The sequence below is a fragment of the Drosophila suzukii genome, chromosome 2L (genome assembly GCF_043229965.1).
Source record: "Drosophila suzukii chromosome 2L, CBGP_Dsuzu_IsoJpt1.0, whole genome shotgun sequence".
In the NCBI taxonomy this organism is placed as follows: Eukaryota; Metazoa; Arthropoda; class Insecta; order Diptera; family Drosophilidae; genus Drosophila; species Drosophila suzukii.
In genome coordinates, this window is record NC_092080.1 from 128025 (window position 1) to 142334 (window position 14310).

The window sequence follows — 14310 nt, forward strand, 5'->3', positions numbered from 1 at the left end:
TTTTCAAAACTCAACTCGCGTTGGGAGTCCATTAAGGAGATAAAAAAGAAGATGGCGCTGATGGCTATACTGGAAAGGGACTATTTGGCATGTTTCGAGGATTGGAAAGCCGTTGGCATAAGAGTATTTTATTGGGAGGGGACTCCTTTAAAGGTGATAAATTTGATTTAGATCAATAAATAAAGATTTTTCATTTTACACACAAATTTACCTCACTCTTTCCCCACAGTAGTAATTCTTTTCAAATTTCAAGTTCCTATAAGCCAGCTTTTTATTTGATATTTCCCGCATGAACACAACACGAGTATCTGCACCTTTTATTCTCGTATCCCCATCGATATGTGTGTTTGCACGTCCAGCTCTGTCGGTATTTTCAGTGCTCTGTATACAGCCGGCCAAGTTCTTTTGAGGACACCTTGTCATGGAAAGGTGCAGGCCAACTGCCACTGCTGCTGATGATGTGCTGGCGGGCATCGCCTGTTGATCGTCGTTGTCCTGCCTAAATTAATAACTGCAACGTGCGGTCGGGCCTCTCAGGTGCTTTTGGAAAGTTCATTCAGCGAAGCGGAGTAAAAGCAGCAGGTAAAATGACCCTGACGATTGGATGTAAATTTCTACAAAAATTAAATGGACAAATTATTGACGAAGACCCAGCTGATACGTCGCAAATAATTTTTGACAGTCGATTCATACGAAGAGTAGTTAAGTTATTAACTCCATTGAGTTCGTTAAGGCTTGTGTTCCTTTACCGACTGTTAATAATAATAATGTTCTTAAGGTATACACAAGTTGAGGTGTTGCATATGAACTTGTACTCATTTGTTACCTTATTTCACACTGTCTGGATCTGTGCAAAATAATCAAAGCTCTACACCTCGAAAGGTGCTAGACAGTTAATTAAATGGTTTTATTCGTATAGGCATACTAAAAATAGTACAAAGCGTTGAGTATAAATAGTTACTTATAATTAAATTAACACATTTGTGCAGAGTTAACTCGGCACTACAAATATAAATTTAAGGCCAACTTAAATGTGCTGAAAATAGTTCCAAAAATCCAATGAAGTTTCTTAGATTGATCGGGTGCGTGTAATAGAGACCATCGAACTTCCATTGCACACAGCGAGGCGTGAAAATGTTTTGGGCTAATAATATCTGTTCACATACTAATGTGGGATCTGAAAAATGAATAAAAATTGGTCACAATTTTATGAATTTAGGGAAGTAATTTGATTTTGAGAAAGCTATAATCAGTGCTAAATATTTATTGAACGATTGCTTTACTGTTCCTTAAATACACATTTTCAAGTAGAGAAAATGATTCTACGAAATATCAACACCAGGTACTTTGCCGCCCAGAACGCCAAGTCTAACGATCTAACAAGCTAATACCACGCTGCACATGAAGAAAGTTGGCGCCAGCCATGAAAAATATGTAGACAATTAGAATAGCATTTTGGCGTTGCTCTACGGACCGATTCATTAAGTTGTTCGGGTACGTACAGATAAAATATATACATACTAACATGAGTGGCGATCTCGGCGCGAGGCTCTATGCATCTTGTCAGAATGTCACTAATTGGACTTTGTACCCGGCGGCCGATTCTTTTTGGCAACGTTTGGATGGTGATGGTGGCATCTGTCGCTCAAGTGTCTTTGGTTTCTGGCACAAAAGTTCAAAACGAAAAGAGCGGAGGCGTCCCAGACGGCGTCGCCTGTGGACATAACATTGTGATACAGCTGCGAATGATTGTATCGAAATTTTACGTTACCATTAGGGTAATCTTAACATAATCTAATATTCTTAAAAACTATTAACCAAGTTATACGGACTTGCTCTAAATTCGAAGTATTGAATTATTTTACCAACTGCATGAGTAAGTTAAATGAGATGCTCAAAAGCGTTGGAAGACACGAAACTCATATTTATGTGATCGCTCTAAATGCCCCAAGACATTAAGGCGCAACCCTGGGGTAAAAAGCACATAAACAAAGCTGGCAGCAACACAGATGGCCATTATGGGGATAGCACTTCTGCGTACATGCATATATATTAGGATGTATGGAAATGATTGCACACAGTTCGTCATAATTTGTCGTCGAAACAGATGAGGCCAGAAGTGAGGAGCAATACCCAACCATGACACTTAAGGGAAATATCAACAGCTTCTTAATTAAATATTCTTTATTTTTTCCTTGTTTTTGTACAAATAAGGGTACCAAAATAATTGAATAAGCAGATTTAGCTTTAGAATTATGTTGTAATTTTTTATAATATTTGTATGGAAATTACTTTAATGCCATTGCGTACAGTTTTCTTTCAGTGCCCGGGCTGTTTGCTTAAATATGGATAAAGGCGCATTAATATGTGCTTAAAATATTCATTAAAAATTTCGCCACCGCAATATTTATTAATAATGGGACAATTTTATGAGACGTATTACTTAATTTGTGGTATACCTTAACTTGAATTGCATTTTATCAAAAAATCTTAGTCTGCACACTCTGGTGGCCTGCAGATTGACTGGATAAGAGTGTTCCACAAAAGTACTGCAATCAAGAGCTATTTATCGCCGTCTCTAATTTTACCGACGTCAAAATTTCAACAGCCTCCCACTGACAAACAAGCCCCCTTCCATGCATAGTGGTATGCAGCTCGTAAAAACATCGCATCCTCAGGCGGCCCGGAATGTGTGCGGCTTGCTCTAAATCTAAAAAAAGTCCCGCCAAAGCCACTGCAGCTGTTGCTTGTGGGTGAAAGTGAAAACTTGAGGCACATGTCGTTCGGCCGGAAGCGCATGAAAATCGAAATAAAATCCCATCTACGTTTTTTATGAGTTCCTAAATTATTTGATCTCAGGACCATTTATGCAAAAACATAACATTCAAATTTGTCCAACAAAAATTATACTTTAATTATGATTGATTATAATTTATACATAAATGTTATACTATAACAACAGTAAATTAAAGTTTTTACATTTAATTTTTTTTTAAGTTTTTCTTTTTGAAATTCTGATCACTCGTTTAGTCCAAATCGTGGCTATCATGGAAGTACAGTTTTCTTACGTTACTTTACAACTTTGTTGTACAGTTTTTGAATTTTTTTTCTACATAAAAAATGTTGGTAGGAAACCATAAAATAGACGGCCAGACCATGGAGGAAACAATTTGGTTTTTCTAAAATATAGACAACAAACGGTTCACATCAAAAATTGAGTTTGTTGAAAGCACAACACAATTTTTTTTAAAATAATAATTGAATATCGTAAATAAAAATCGAACAGCTCTGACATGCCGAAGTTTATATGGGTGTACATATATCCTAACAATTATTCCAGTCAATTTCGAGTTTATATCAGTTGCATATTGCACCTAGTTTCCTAAACTTTTATATGAAAAAAGCTATGTTATTTTCAGTAAGTAAATGTAGAAATTCTTATTTTACATTTAATTTAAATTTTAAAAAAACAATTCACTTTTTCGTGTCCAGTTCAGGTCACTATCGGTTAAAATCATCGCGGTACGGGAACTAGTTCACGTCAATGGACTTCTATCTCATCTCTGTGAGTTCGAGATTTATCGATAAGTACGGATATCGACGGCGCTGCAAGTAAACAATTATTTCTGTTTTGTATTTAATAATAACATTATTAGCCACATTGGCACTCGGAATTCGCAAACATTAAAATGTCGAGTGCGCAACGCTCGTTTGTGCAAAAAGTTTCAAAGTAAGTTGACCATAAAGGGAAATAACATATTTGTAAAACAAAGAAACGCCCTACAATTATTCGTGTCTATACCAATTTGTGATACCCTAGGCAGTCGGCTGCAGATGTACGAAAAAATGTTTCTAGCTGTCATCTATCAAAGACAATCGACACATCACTGTGCGCTTCCACGGTAAGAATAACATGATTCCCGAGTATAAATTTTCAATTGCTTAAATTTTTTCAAAAGGTTTCCCCGACAGAGCCGCTGGACTATGAAGAATTTCTTTCCCAACACATGAACATTATCAACCGGGATCCCCTGAAACACATATTGGACTTTCCTCAAGGAGATGTAACTGTTAAAGTCATTCCCCGGAAGATCCGAACTGTTGATCACATCGTCCCGACCGAAAATTTGTATGTAATAATACAGATTGTACCTTGGCTAACTGACTTGTCCCTTTTAGATCTGATTTGCCCCAACACGTACAAGAATGTGTGAACTGCTATACACGCCCATGGAAAGTGGTTGAGTATGCGCAGCGGCACCTCTCCAGCTCGTGCTATATCCGCGAGCGTATCGACCGGGGAACCATTAGTCCATCCGCGTACCAGCAGGAGTTCGAGATCGACAAAGATTTCTCATCCTTTGAAGAAACGTTTGCCTATAAAAGCGAGAGCTGCACTCCAAGCTCCAGGCAATCGATTGCAAGTTTGGCTTCAGTTAGCTCTTGCACGGACACTTTGACACCCCGAGGTTCCTGGGCCAGCTTTGATCTTCGACGCTCAGTTAATGATCCACTGATACCAAACTTGCTCGACAATGTACCGCCTGAGCACATTGACCAAACAAACGAGGCACGCCGGCAGCAGGATCGTCAAGTGGCTCTTTTTTCGCTATATCCGGAATCTGAAGCGGAGGAAAACATAGAACGCCGGCTTCTCGCTGAGATTCCAGTTGAGCATATGGGCCATCGCATTCAGGTAAAATGCCTGCAGCTTCGGCTTGAGCTTGAAGTGGAACCAATTTTCGCCTCTATGGCCATTTATGACGCCAAAGAACGACAAAAAATATCAGAAAACTTCTACTTCGACATGAACTCAGATAGTCTCAAGCGCATGTTGTCAAGCCACGTCCAGTGCGCCGATATCAGTACCCAGAGTCATTCGGCCATATTTGAAATTTCATACCCAAGCAATGATTTATTTCTGGTGATTCGGCTAGAGAAGGTTCTGCAGGGTGACATAAACAATTCTGTCGAGCCGTATCTAAAGGAAGACAAAGATAAATACCGAGAGAAAGTAAAATTCAACGCGGCGGACTACTGTGAGCGTTTAGGCAAATATCGAATGCCGTTTGCATGGACAGGCATCTACCTATCAAATGTTTTTAATGGTGACAATTTTGAAAGCAAGGACGTTGGGGGGACGGAAAAGGATTCATTTGGAAATGGAACAGGTAGTGGTTTGGGCACCGCCCCAAGCTCCAACAGCTTGGACCGCAAGTCCTCAACAAGCAGCTTTGATCAACTAAGGCGCAAGGCTAATGATATGAGCGGAACCCTTACCCGACGTGGTTCTCTAGAACGAAAGGAAAAGCGCCGGTCCTGGTCGCCTGATGATTTCGCGAACGTTGTAGAAAACTTTCGACCTATCACTATAACGGTGCCAAGCTTCTTTAAGCAAGAGGCAGATAAAATGAAAGACGAGGACTTGTACAAAATTTTACCAGAGTTGAAAAGACCGAGCTCAGTTATGAAGAAGTTGAAATGCATACCTGGCTCTATTAAGCTAGAAATATCTCCTTGTGTTGAGGAAGTAAAGAACGCACTAACTCCAGAGCTTGCTAGTATAAACCCCCAAAGTACCGAAAACTTTCGACCGGTTAAGGAAATCTTAGAGTTTCCCCAATCAGCAATTTACAATCCACATTATACCTACCGTAATCTTCTTTTTGTGTCGCCAAAAGAGTTGAATTTTTCTTCTCGTGCGGGCTCTGCTCGTAACATTGCTGTGCGCGTACAACTCATGGCGGGCGAAACCCCTAAAGATGCGGTTAATGCCATATATGGCAAGTCTTCTTGCCCTAAATTTTCTACTGAGGCATTTACGGCAGTCAATTATCACAACAAATGTCCATCATTTTATGATGAGATAAAAATAGCACTGCCTGCATCGATAAAACAGCATCACCATTTATTCTTTACTATTTACCATGTATCCTGTCAAAAGAAACCACAGGACTTGCAGCCGTCCGTAGAGACTCCTATTGGATACACCTGGCTGCCATTACTGGAAGATGGGAAACTTAAGTTTGGAGAATTTAATCTCCCTGTTATGGTAGAATCACCTCCGGAAAACTACTCATTTATTCCTCCGAATGTCCATCTGCCTGGAATTAAATGGCTAGACAATCATAGAGCCGTGTTTGCTATTAATGTGGAAGCAGTTACGGCAGTTCATACTTTGGACTCGTTTCTTGATCGATTCTTCTTAATATGCGAATATTTAGACACGCGAAATATACCTTCACACATTGGCGAAAGTAATATAGAGGCGGAGTTAAAGAAATGCTTGCTAGATATAGAGCACGCAAATCGCGAGCCATTAGTGAGGCATCTACCCTTAGTCCTGGATAAGCTTATTGAATTGTTGGTAATAACCCACAAAGTTGGAGGACAGGCAATGTCCCTAGGATCTACGGTTTTCGAAGTTCTTTGCTTAGTATCGTCTCTGTTGTCAATACTTAACGACGACCAATATGATCAATACGGGCGGCAAAGTTTGCTATCAACATATGTGCAATTTCAATGTAAAATTCCGCACCCATTTCAAAGTAAGCAACGACTTACATGTAGCCGCAGCACAACGGATGACTTGCCGCTAACCGAAACGTACAGCTTGTATGATAATGTGTTAACTAGCGGTAGAAGTTTGGATCGCAAAGGTAAATGCATATACAAATTTTATAAGGTCAAATAAAAATTTCATCCATTTTTAGAGCTACCTATGGATATTCTTCACTCAATGGCTGGACGGGATGTACAAGTACGCCTGCTACACGAAGAATTGGCCCTACATTGGGTCGTGGCTAGTGGAAAAGCTGCAGACTTAGCCATGTCAAATTCGTGGTTCTTGTTTGAGCTAATTGTTAAATCTATGATTGAACATTTGCATAGCTCGAACACTTTAAATGGTCCCCGAAAGCATCGGTTTCCTCATCAGTTTAATGATGATCTGTCCACACTAGTGCACTTAGTTACTACAAAAGTAGTCGGTTATCATAGTAATGAGCCAAAGCTAGCACAATCCTTAAATGCTAGTCTAAGCTTCTTTATATTTGACATATTAAGCATAATGGATCGGGGATTTGTTTTCGGTCTCATTAAAACTTATACCAAGGTTTTGATTTCCAAAAATTCCTCAATCCCGGACCTAATGAACTATAAAATAGACTTCTTAAGAATTGTGTGTAGCCATGAACACTTTGTAGCTCTGAATTTGCCATTTGGGACATCCTATACAATGGTATGCGCACCATGCAGCCCCACGCCTAGCACCACATCGAGCAACAGTCAAACATCTTGCGTAAGTCAAAGAACAATACACAGAAACTTATATTATACCCGTTACTCGTAGAGTAAAAGGGCCCACTAGATTCGACGGAAAATATGTGACAGGTCGAAGGCAGCGTTTCCGACCCCATAAAGTATATATATTCTTGTTTTGTCCTTTTTTTGTAGGGATCACTTGAACGGGCGCTTCATGCCGACCTAAGTCAGGACTTCCTCCAGCAACATTTTCTGGTTGGACTTGTTCTCAGCGATTTGGCTGCAGTAATGGAGGTGCCCAATCCCCAGTTACACGGAAAGGCCATACGATGCACTCGCAACCTGATGACTTCTCATGACTTGGACACTCGATACAGTGACAACGAAGCACGTGCAAGGGTGGCCGCTTTATACATACCGCTATTGTCCATAGTGATGAACAGCATTCCTCAGCTCCATCAGCACGGTCTTGATCAGGACCGTTTGCAGCAAATCGGCCAGCTTGAAGATTATCAAGGCCCACATCAAACCATTACAGCATCAACCATAAATCCGGAAGTGGCGTTCGCAATTTCAGGAAGTCGTCCGTACTCTTACTTGAACGACCAAGTTAAAAACAAATCGCCCCTTAGTTCGGAAAATACCCGTCATTTATTGGTTTGTTTTCTGTGGGTTCTAAAGAATTTAGAGCGCAACGTTCTGTACCGGTGGCTTTTGGATCTAAGTCCACACAGAGTGCACCAAATGCTTCAAGTAGTTAATGTATGCCTAAAAACTTTTGAGTATACAGGACAAAAACACGTCCCCACTCTAAAACGAACCAATACCCAAAGTTTTAGAAAAACCGGATCTACTGATGTAAAGGAAAAACTAGAAGAATGTATAAGAGGCACAAATTCCGCACGATACGATTTAATTAACCGCCGAAAAGATCGCAATTCGACAGAGAAATTCCGCTGGCGAAAAGACCAGATGCCGTATCGTTCACAATATGTAGACGGTGTGGGCAAAAGTGAGCATGAACTTGAATTAAGTCACTTCATCGAAGGCTCTTTGGCGACTGAAGTTGCCCTTGTGCTTCTCGATACTTTGGAAATTATTGTTCATGTCGCGGCAAACTTATACCATAATCTCCTTGGAACAGTGCTTAAGGTGCTCCTCCATGCACTGTCCCGCAATCAATCTACTCTGGCGCTGCAAAACTTGTTTGCATCTCAACGCGCTCTTATTTTCAAATTTCCAAACCTATTATTCGACGACGAGACGGACATATGTGCAGATTTGTGTTTAATTTTACTAAAGCACTGTGGATCTCTTTTGCCAGGGATACGATCACAGGCAGCTGCATCATTATACTTACTAATGCGACAAAATTTTGAAATTGGAAATGTAAGTTTAAAAGTTTAGAAAGCCTTTTATAACTAATTGAAAATGTTTACTCTTAGAACTTTGCGCGCGTTAAGATGCAAGTGACGATGTCTTTAAGCTCTTTAGTTGGCACTAGCTCGGTTTTTAGTGAGCAATCGCTACGCCGTGCGCTTAAAACAGTGCTAGTTTATGCTGAATCCGACTCCGATCTGCAGGATACATCATTTCCCGAGCAAGTACAAGACTTGCTTTTCAATCTGCACATGATTTTGTCGGATACTGTTAAAATGAAGGAGTATCAAGAAGACCCAGAAATGCTACTTGATCTTATGAATCGTATTGCCAAAGGTTACCAAAATAATCCTGATCTTCGGCTAACTTGGCTGGAAAACATGGCTAAAAAGCACCGCGAGCGTGCAAATCACACGGAAGCAGCCATGTGCTACGTACACGCCGCTTCTTTGGTCTCGGAATATCTAAGCATGTTGGAGTCCCAAACACATTTACCTGTGGGAGCTGTAAGTTTTCAACGCATTTCTCCCAACACTTTAATGGAGTCGGCAGTGTCGGATGACGTCCTCAGTCCCGGCGAGGATGGTATTTGCTTGGGAAATCATTTTACTGAAACTGGGTTAAAGGCTTTGCTGGAAGAAGCTTCCAATTCTTTTCAAGTGGCTGGCATGTATGAAGCAATGAACGAGGTGTACAAGATTTTGATTCCCATCTGCGAAGCAAACAGAGACTTTCAAAAACTAAGCAAAGTGCATGGCAAGTTGCAGGAGGCATTTAATCGAATAGCTCAGCTACAGGTAATCAAATGCTGTTATTCTCCCAAACGAAATCTATACCTTCTTATTTACAACAGGGAAAGAGAGTTTTCGGTACATACTTTCGAGTAGGGTTTTACGGCGGGAAATTCGGAGACTTGGACCAACAGGAATTCATTTATAAAGAGCCAACTTTAACCAAATTGCCCGAAATATTCAGTCGGCTTCAGGTATGCAATATACCATGATGTTTTTGATAAACAAAACTGTATTAATTTTTTTCCTTTGCACGGCAGAACTTTTACACGGAACGATTTGGACCGGACTCAGTGCACATCATCAAGGACTCCAATACAGTCGACATAAACAGTTTAGACCCCGATAAGGCTTACATTCAAATTACTTATGTGGAACCTTATTTTGAAACCTATGAAATGCGACATCGTGAAACATACTTTGAGCGGAATTTCAATATAAGTATGAACTGGAATATTATTTTAAAGTGATAAGTTTCACTACTTTTTTTTTATAATTTAGAACGATTTATATATGCAACGCCTTTTACGAAAAATGGTAAGGCACACGGCGAACTACATGAACAATGTAAACGAAAAACTATTTTGACCACGGCGAACCACTTTCCCTATGTAAAAACACGAATTATGGTAATTAGCCGACAGCAAATAGTCCTGGAACCTATTGAGGTGGCAATTGAAGTAAGTCATAAGTTGATATAATCCAAACTGTGTATAACAACATACAATTTTTTGCACAGGATATTCAAAAGAAAACATTGGAGCTGGCGGCTGCTACGAATCAGGAGCCTGCTGACCCGAAAATTTTACAAATGGTTCTTCAGGGATGTATTGGAACTACCGTCAACCAAGGCCCTATGGAAATGGCTAGTGTGTTCCTTTCCAATTTATCTGACGGAATAACAGTCCCAACGAAGCACCAAAACAAACTTCGCCTTTGCTTTCGCGAGTTTTCAAAACGTTGTGCTGATGCTTTGAAAAAGAATCGAAATCTAATTCTTTCAGATCAAAAAGATTACCAACGGGAATTGGAGCGTAACAACGATCGTTTCATAGAGCGATTGACTCCCTTCATTACCCTTACAACAGTTCAAAACCATGGGGTTGTTAAGTAAGTCTTTATTTTTATTTTTCTTCCAAGGGCATTCTACTTTTTATACCCGTTACTCGTAGAGTAAAAGGGTATACTAGATTCGTCGGAAAGTATGTAACAGGCAGAAGGAAGCGTTTCCGACCCCATAACGTATATATATTCTTGATCAGATCATCACTAGCCGAGTCGATCTAGCCATGTCCGTCTGTCCGGATTAACGCTGAGATCTCAGAAACTATGGGAGCTAGGCTATTGAGCTTCTTACGCAGCGCAAGTTTGTTTTAGCAGAGTGCCACGCCCACAAACCGCCCAAAACTGTGGTTCCTTCAGTTTTGAAGCTAGAATAAAAATTTTAACTGAAATGTATTGTTCTCATCAATACCTATCGATTGACCCAAAAAAAAGTTTGCCACGCCCACAAACCGCGAAAAACTGTGACGCCCACAATTTTCATGCTAGATAAAAAATTTTAACTGAAATGTATTGGTCTCGTCAATACCTATCGATTGATCAAAAAAAATTGGCACGCCCACTCTAACGCCCATAACGCTTAAATCTGTCTACCGCCGGTAGGTGGCGTATTTTAATCTCGCTTTGCTGCTTGCATATCTCCATTTCCCTTTGGTCCCTTTAGCTGAGTGACGGGTATCTGATAGTCAAGGTACTCGACTATAGCGTTCTTTCTTGTTTTAAATACATTTGTGTTTTTAAATATATACACATATGTCCGTCCATATCTGAACTACTCTATATTTAACTCCAATTAAACTATCATAATACCTGTTTGACTTCATACATATGTATAATTCATAGATGTACATACAATGAAAATCAAATTTATAAATTTTCCAATAATTAACATTTTTAGCTACAATTCGTTTACATTTTGTGCGCTGGAATTATCTTTTATATTCCTTTGCCATTAATATTTAATTGCTTTAATAATTATTACATTTAATTTTAGGGCCAACGCATACACCAACAAAAGTACTCCACTAAAATGGTAAATGTTTGCCAGACGCAGTCTGCAACTATATTATAACAAGCCTCTATTTCATGTCTAGCGTATCGGATTATTTTAAGTAACATTAAGAGTTTGACTGATCGATCTCTTTACTTGCTAATATATCAGCTAAAATCTTCTTAATCTTTTTATGAACTAAAACCAAATATTATTTACAAATATTTATGAAAAATAAATTGTAGTATTTTGTACTTTTTCAATATTTTATATAAAATAAAAAACAACACCACTAAATTTGGAATTAAATATGGTGTAGTAAGCATAAATTTTTCTTTATTGTAATTTTAAGCTAAGATGTTGTATTTTATAAAATTGAATGAATCTATGAATGAATCAATGAATCTATGTACAAATGAGATGGAATAGATATTTTCTATTTACAAGAATAAATCAATAATCAATTTGGCTCAGAATTTTCTAGTTCGATTTTTCCGTAGTTCCCACGACTATCAAAATTGGAACCCAAAAATCAAGTTCTAGGTTCATAACTTCAGTTTTTGGATTCCGATTTGGACGTGGGATACCTCTATGAGTTCGTGGTTAAATTCTCTAACGTCCTGCATTCAAGTTTTTCTTCAAGACGAGGGTCGAGTTTTCTACTCATTTTCATGCTGGAATTTTCCGTAGTTCCCAGGTCTATCAAAATTGGAGCCCAAAACTCTAGTTCGAGATTCCATAACTTCAGTATTTGGGTTCCGATTTGGACGTGGGATACCTCTATGAATTCGTGGTTAAATTCTCTAACGTTCTGCATTTAAGTTTTTATTCAAGACAAGGGTCAAGTTTTCAACCCATTTTCATGTTGGAATTTTCCGTAGTTCCCATGACTATCAAAATTGGAACCCAAAACTCCACTTCTAAATTCCATAACTTCAGTTTTTGGATTCCGATTTCGACGTGGGATACCTCTATGAGTTCGTGGTTGAATTCTCTAACGTCCTGCATTCAAGTTTTTCTTCAAGACGAGGGTCGAGTTTTCTACTCATTTTCATGCTGGAATTTTCCGTAGTTCCCATGACTATCAAATTTGGAACCCAAAACTCCAGTTCGAGATTCCATAACTTCAGTATTTGGGTTCCGATTTGGACGTGGGATACCTCTATGAATTCGTGGTTAAATTCTCTAACGTTCTGCATTTAAGTTTTTCTTCAAGACGAAGGTCAAGTTTTCAACCCATTTTCATGCTGGAATTTTCCGTAGTTCCCATGACTATCAAAATTGGAACCCAAAACTCCAGTTCTAGATTCCATAACTTCAGTATTTGGGTTCCGATTTGGACGTGGGATACCTCTTTGAGTTCGTAGTTGAATTCTCTAACGTCCTGCATTCAAGTTTTTCTTCAAGACGAGGGTCGAGTTTTAAACCCATTTTCATGCTGGAATTTTCCAAAGTTCCCATGTCTATAAAAATTGGAACCCAAAACTCCAGATCGAGACTCCATAACTTCAGTATTTGGATTCCGATTTGGACGTGGGATACCTCTATGGGTTCGTGGTTAAATTTTCTAACGTTCTGCATTCAAGTTTTTCTTCAAGACGAGGGTCGAGTTTTAAACCCATTTTCATGTTGGAATTTTCCAAAGTTCCCATTTCTATAAAAATTGGAGCCCAAAACTCCAGATCGAGATTCCATAACTTCAGTATTTGGATTCCGATTTGGACGTGGGATACCTCTATGAGTTCGTGGTTAAATTCTCTAAGCTCCTGCATTCAAGTTTTTCTTCAAGACGAGGGTCGAGTTTTCAACCCATTTTCATGTTGGAATTTTCCAAAGTTCCCATGTCTATAAAAATTGGAACCCAAAACTCCAGATCGAGATTCCATAACTTCAGTATTTGGATTCCGATTTGGACGTGGGATACCTCTATGAGTTCGTGGTTAAATTCTCTAAAGTTCTGCATTTAAGTTTTTCTTCAAGACGAAGGTCAAGTTTTCAACCCATTTTCATGCTGGAATTTTCCAAAGTTCCCATGTCTATAAAAATTGGAACCCAAAACTCCAGTTCTAGATTCCATAACTTCAGTTTTTGTATTCCGATTTCGACGTGGGATACCTCTATGAGTTTGTGGTTAAATTTTCTAAGCTCCTGCATTCAAGTTTTTCTTCAAGACGAGGGTCGAGTTTTTAACCCATTTTCATGTTGGAATTTTCCAAAGTTCCCATGTCTATAAAAATTGGAACCCAAAACTCCAGATCGAGACTCCATAACTTCAGTATTTGGATTCCGATTTGGACGTGGGATACCTTTATGAGTTCGTGGTTAAATTTTCTAACGTTCTGCATTCAAGTTTTTCTTTAAGACGAGGGTCGAGTTTTTAACCCATTTTCATGTTGGAATTTTCCAAAGTTCCCATGTCTATAAAAATTGGAGCCCAAAACTCCAGATCAAGATTCCATAACTTCAGTATTTGGATTCCGATTTGGAAGTGGGATACCTCTATGAGTTTGCGGTTGAATTTTCTAACGTTCTGCATTCAAGTTTTTCTTCGAGACGAGGGTCAAGTTTTTAACCCATTCTCATGTTGGAATTTTCCGTAGTTCCCATGACTATCAAAATTGGAACCCAAAACTCCACTTCTAGATTTCATAACTTTAGTTTTTGGATTCCGATTTGGACCTGGGATACCTCTATGAGTTCGTGGTTGAATTCTCTAACCTTCTGCATTCAAGTTTTTCATCAAGACGAGGGTCAAGTTTTTAACCATTTTCATGTTGGAATTTTCCGTAGTTCTCATGACTATCAAAATTGGAACCCAAAACT

At 39.0% G+C, this 14310-nt stretch overlaps 1 protein-coding gene and 1 long non-coding RNA gene across 3 annotated transcripts; one reads left to right on the top strand and one right to left on the bottom strand.

Moving 5' to 3' along the window:
• Nucleotides 1–893: 893 nt before the first annotated feature.
• On the bottom strand, nt 894–1778 carry LOC136116561 (uncharacterized). Of its 2 annotated transcripts, none has more exons than XR_010653525.2 (2): nt 1526–1778; nt 894–1177 (listed from the first exon to the last, which is right to left on the bottom strand). It is a non-coding gene; the product is annotated as an uncharacterized lncRNA (long non-coding RNA). The 2 variants fall into 2 exon arrangements; XR_010653524.2 differs by lacking the exon at nt 1526–1778 and adding an exon at nt 1284–1479.
• A 1794-nt stretch (nt 1779–3572) lies between these two features.
• Nucleotides 3573–11816, top strand: Zir (dedicator of cytokinesis). Its single transcript, XM_036815316.3, has 12 exons — nt 3573–3730; nt 3821–3902; nt 3960–4129; nt 4180–6659; nt 6714–7300; nt 7456–8652; nt 8709–9440; nt 9497–9628; nt 9695–9875; nt 9936–10114; nt 10174–10544; nt 11491–11816. Exons 1-12 carry the CDS (start codon nt 3690–3692, stop codon nt 11531–11533), a joined length of 6195 nt encoding a protein of 2064 aa, XP_036671211.2. The 5' UTR covers nt 3573–3689; the 3' UTR covers nt 11534–11816.
• The last annotated feature ends 2494 nt before the right edge of the window (nt 11817–14310 follow it).